This window comes from Pocillopora verrucosa, chromosome 14, assembly GCF_036669915.1.
Source record: "Pocillopora verrucosa isolate sample1 chromosome 14, ASM3666991v2, whole genome shotgun sequence".
Classification (NCBI taxonomy): Eukaryota; Metazoa; Cnidaria; class Anthozoa; order Scleractinia; family Pocilloporidae; genus Pocillopora; species Pocillopora verrucosa.
The window spans coordinates 6,690,445-6,696,015 of NC_089325.1; the positions used below are offsets into that span (position 1 = coordinate 6,690,445).

Below are 5,571 nucleotides of genomic sequence, written 5' to 3' on the forward strand. Positions count from 1 at the left end.
TTCGCATTCCAATCTCCTTACGTAAATATAAATGTAAATGAGTAATTGTCTCTGTTAGCTTTTAATTGTCGGAAGTGAAGTTGCTGTTTTCATCAAATGTCAAGTACATCCGCACATCGTGGGGTTTTATTTTCACATCCCGTCTGTTTGTGATTGGCTGTTGAATCTCTCACTACATAGTGGCATGATAAACTTTACACTCGAGTGTCTCTGTTGACAACGCTCTGTTCAATTGGTGTTGTGATACGTGGATTTTGTTATTGTTGTGCTTGGTAACAAGTCATTAATCTCTAATTGCGATCTTTACCACTCTAATTTTAGAAATTTATTAACTAAGATATAAATATGACTCATGAATGAATTTGAGATTTTCATTTAACACTACTATACGTACTGCAAAACTTGGATAGAGAACTGCAACTTTAAAGAAACGAAAAATTCGGATCTTGAGAAGGAACTAACTACCAATCCTTCGTACAAGTAAGCAGTTCGATAATTTGAGTTGATTTTATGATTAGAACTAATTTTGAGCTACCAACACTGAAAAATAGTAGCGATCTGAAGAGCTTTTCTGACATTTGAATCATGATGACGTGCAATTTTGTAGCGTAGGCCTTTTCATTTCCTTTACATAATCACTTAACGGTGCTGTTAGCAACTTGTTTTTTGCAGCATTGTAAATAGCAGATTACGTGGTTTCTTACGTTTCGCGTCAAATTGACGGTGTTTCATTACGTTTCCTTTGACTAACATGTTATCAAAGATCTGTCATACTCGGGAAAATTGCTAAGCAAGCGCAAGTTCTTCTCTAATGGCCAATTGATAACCAATACTCGATTGTTTGCGTTCTTTTGTTTATTGACATAACTGTATGCTGAGTTCGAAGAATCGTGGTTGTGGAAATGACCTTTCCAAGAAACGACTTTCCGAAGTCACGTCGTTTCTTGGACATATAGATTCAATTTGAGGGTCTTGATAAGTATCAAAACTAAAAATAGTGTGCTGCATCAGAGTTAGCACGAACTAAAATTCAATTCATAAGCTCAGCCGGAAACAGCATTTGTTGACTCCAAGATGTTTACTAGTTTCTTTAAAAATGCATGAATTAGCATGTACAGACATGGCCGTGTCGCAAGTCAAGTGTGGGTAATTCTATCCGGCTGCCCCTTTACTTTGAAGGGTGATAATTAAATATTCAACCTGTTAAAAGAATCACTTTTTTCCAAAGATCATATCGCTGCTATGCCCCCATTTGAAATGGGATACCCTTTAGGCTCATTCTATCGTTGTAGCTTAAATAGGGGCTATATTACGTTGCTAAGCTTGCGATGACTGTTAACGTGACGTGTCGGTTTGTGAGGAGCTTAAACTTACGAAAGCTGATTTCAAATTATTTTTTCTCTTGGCAGAACCCTGACCAACTAAGGAAATCGATCGCGATTCGTGAGCATTAATAAATCTCAAACTAAGAGGAATTGGGTCAAAATTAGGTTCAACTGGCAAAACAAATTGCAACATACATCAAGTTACCAAACGAGGACTTCACTTGAAGCTTTTCTAGTTTTTCCGATCAAATCTTGAGGTCTGGTTCGCTATGCTTTTTTTTGTCCTCTTAGCATGTTACTATGTTACCCATATATTTACTGGAATTTTATTTCAATTTGTAAGTTTAAGGTAAACTTTTCATTGCTGAGCTAGAGTTGACAGTCTTTGCTCGAAACATGGGGTGAGTTGGAGGTTACGAAAGCTATAATGAATATTGTGGATATCATTAGGGCCACTAAAGCTTTCGCTTTTTTTGCTATATTTCGAACAATTTCCCGCAGAAGATACGCCTTTTTTTTTCTTTTTTTTTTTTCTTAAATCGACTTTTAAGGTTAATTTACAGGAACGTAATATGATCCAGAGGCTTTATAATAAACATTTACCCTCCATACTACGCTCCTTCGAGATATTTATAAAGTTGTCGTTTTTTTCTGACTCCACAGATGTTTACTGGTGAACTAAAGGACAGCCAAAAAGCATTAAGCGGTAGCCAAGCCTTGGGCCTGAATGAATTGATTCATCCCCCTGGGTGTTCAGATCCAAACTGTCTGTTGCCATCTTGCATTAACATAAAGCTACGGAAGAATCATTTACAAACATGCAGGAAGAAAAAGGGACGCTGTGATATTTGCAAAATACTCACTAGCAATCTCACAAGTGGACTGGCTAGTCCTTTCCCTGAACCCCCTGCTTTGCCGCCACCGAGGAGAAAATTAGGAGGAACAGCGGCGACTCAAGGAGACGCCAATGTGTCAGCTAGGAATGGGCAGAAAAAAATACTGCCTGAGCCAAAGTTCGTCAACGTGAGAAAGGAAACAGCCTCTTTTGATTGCTTAAAGAAACTCCCAGCACCACGATATGGGGGCCTCAACATGGCTATTTTACCTTACGTTGACCGAAGTAGCAGTTTTCAGCCCCAAGGGCAAAATACCGTACAACACAGTACCAATCTTAATGGCAATTGCAAATCAATCCAAGCACTGCAAGAACAGGCGATTCAGCAGCCATTGGAGGTACTTTGCAACGCTTTGCAGGGTCTGAATACCGTTATACAGATGGTGACGTCAAATCAGCTGGAGATAGAGGCCATTCCAATTTTTAAGCAGGCTCTTGCAAGTATGGAATCCACAGTCTCGAAACGTTCGAAAGGGAACGTCATAACAAGGTCCTTTGACAACCCACGACCGATGATGATGGACTGCTTTGAAAATGGCACAGTGAAAGTGGAGAACCAGTGGGGTACACCTGTAGTAGAAGCAGATATACCAATGCTGCAGTCTACGTCATTACCCGCCTCGTTCATAATTCCATCTTCGTCAACATCGCCTACACCATTATCTGCATCTTCCTCGTCATCTTCATCGTCGTTATCGTCCACGCCACCAGTGACTCCTTCATTATGCGAAGACGTTCTACCAGAAGCCAATCTGATGGCTGGATGCTTCCAGGTGCAGCAGACTCCAAGTAAACCAATGCTAACCAAGGAGTCTGTTGAAGATGTTGGTGGGCACGACCTGATGAACGAGTTCAGTTTCGATCTGCAGGATATCATTTTGCTGGATTTTGCTGAAGAATTGCTTGAATAGGATCTGCATTTCATTAGTAAGTAACCATAAGTAATCTATACAGTCTTCTCAATAAAGGAAATTTAATCAAGCACAGAAATCAAGCCATAGTCCCTGGACTGTAGCCTTGCTCTGTTGGGGTTATATCAGCTTCCAACTTCCAAATTTATTCTACATCAGCCTTACCGGTGTTTGTAAGGTCCCAACTTAGATATTTAAAATAGCTTGAATAAGAAATCAGTCTGAGTTGAGACTTATCTTACAGCCTTTATAATTTTGGTTATTAGCCTTGTACAACGGTTGTAAAATGCGTTTTGGGGGCGCAGCGACGGTGGATATCCGGCAGATAGATATCCGAGAGATGGATTCAAGAAGTGTAAGGAACTTTCTGAGAATGATAATATGAACCGGAATTTAAATCGTATAAAAAAAAATGATCACCATAAGGACGGTTCGTTGAAATTCTCAGGTCGATCACAGTTATGATTTAAAGTTGCAAGTAAACTAAAATTTCCGGAAGGTATAATTAGGATTTACCATATTTCCCTTTAGTTTGTCAACGCATACAACTGTTAGCAAAGAAAAGCGTAAAGCCTTTTTTTCCAAAATAGAAAGCTGAAAACTATTTTTTTCGTCATTCTTATCCCCTTGGACTTTTCAACTTAGGTAGGAAATTATTCTTGACATCACTCTTTTGTCTCTTTGTCAGGAAAAGGGGGAGTCCAGTGAGATCGGGCAGGGCCAGTCTCAACACAGGGACATACGAATGCAGTCTTCCAAGCTGGATTGGAATGATGGCTATTTCAATGTTCCTTCTTATGAGAGTAGCACTTGAGTTGATATAGAGAGCATCCATTTCGGAGACGAAGTATCATTTTTTCAATAGAAATTTAGAACACGACTCCAAACGCCATTTGAATAACGAAAGTGGAGATGGTGTTTCGCCAAACGAACTGACAAATTGGTTACCAGGCAACCCTTAGGAAGAAATCCAAATGACTTTAGATACTGCACCAGTGGGCGCACTCTTCCACGGTAGATTGCGATCACATGCTTGTTTTGTTAGACGAAACACATGAAAGAACGTGCTAAGATAGCATCGACTCAGATATGTGCTTCAGCGTAAATGATGCACCGGGCCTTGATGATGTCTTTGACGTTCAGGAAGAAATGGGTCCTGTCGAGTATCTGCCGATGGATGCATCCGCCACAACTCATCATGCTAACGATGATCTGTCCAATTAATTCACATCCAACAGCTTGTACCTGCTGTTCATCTCTAACACTTAAAGCTCAGATATTTGCAATGTAGCTCAGAATATCAATATGGATTCCGTTAAATTTCTCCAAAACCCCTCCCGTGGATTGGTAACAGTAGCTAGAATGATTTGTGAGTTACTTTCCGAACCAAAATCAGATTACTTAGCGTTTACTCTTGTTTGTGCGCTTGACAATGCCTTAAAGGAGATGAAAGACGCTTATACTTACCCTCTGTTCAAACCGCCTGCGTGTAAAAGAGGTAAGAAATAATTCAGCTCTGATATCAAGAGAAATTATAAAATAATTCAAATAGTACGCGCGCTCTGATTGGCCATAAAACCATTTTACATGAGCGTATGTAAACACGGTTTTCGTTCCTCTTTCATTAGTTATTTCATAAAAGAAATGTAAAATGGTTTCCGTGTTTACATAGCCTGATGTAAACACTTGGGAGGTTTGGAGAACACTCGATAAGCTGGAAACCACTCCGCTTTGCGTCGTGGTTTCCTACGCTTATCTCGTGTTCTCCCAACCTCCCAAGTGTTTACATCAGGCTATGTAAACACGGAAACCATTTTACATTTCTTCAATGTTAAAAAAATGGCAAAACAAGCTTGGGGTCACCCAGCTTTGCATGTTTTTGGTCTTTCCTCGGCTTTAAGGTCCTAATCTTTGTCAGCTTTTTTTAAGAAGCCATACAGCCTACCAATTTTATAGATTTAACCGCAATGATGGATTGTATAAGAGATATTGTCCAACATCAGAGGAAAACTAAAGGTCTCCTAATTTTATGATAAGTTAGCGTCATCGTCTGTGAGAAAATTTGATTTGGATGTTACAAGTATATTTTGTCTTAATTTTACCTGGATGAATGAAAACCATTATTTTCAAAATTATATCAAGTTGGGTGGTTGGTTGTATCCTAATAGCTTTAGATAACTGCGTGAATGCAATCAAATCTTTTCATTGTTACGTACAAGGATGGTGACATACACAATCGGCGAAGAAAAATATCTTTCGCTGCACTAAAATTGACGGAAGGGATCGGTAGAAATTATAGCCAGACTAACACTAAAAAAAACTGGACTTGTAAAGGAAGACACCAGGCATCAATGTCGTGTGTTGCTGCTGTATTTTGATGAGATCCAGAATATTGTACTGTTGTTTAAAACCTTGCTATTTTGTTAGCAATTCAAGGTGA

The 5,571-nt window shown here is 39.2% G+C and overlaps 1 protein-coding gene across 1 annotated transcript; it reads left to right on the forward strand.

The window, feature by feature from the left end:
• The first annotated feature begins 342 nt into the window (after nucleotides 1-342).
• LOC131794874 (uncharacterized) lies at nucleotides 343-4,784 on the forward strand. Its single transcript, XM_059112444.2, has 3 exons — nucleotides 343-480; nucleotides 1,989-3,147; nucleotides 3,820-4,784. The coding sequence occupies exon 2, from the start codon at nucleotides 1,989-1,991 to the stop codon at nucleotides 3,129-3,131; it is 1,143 nt and encodes a 380-aa protein (XP_058968427.2). The 5' UTR covers nucleotides 343-480; the 3' UTR covers nucleotides 3,132-3,147; nucleotides 3,820-4,784.
• Nucleotides 4,785-5,571: the final 787 nt, after the last annotated feature.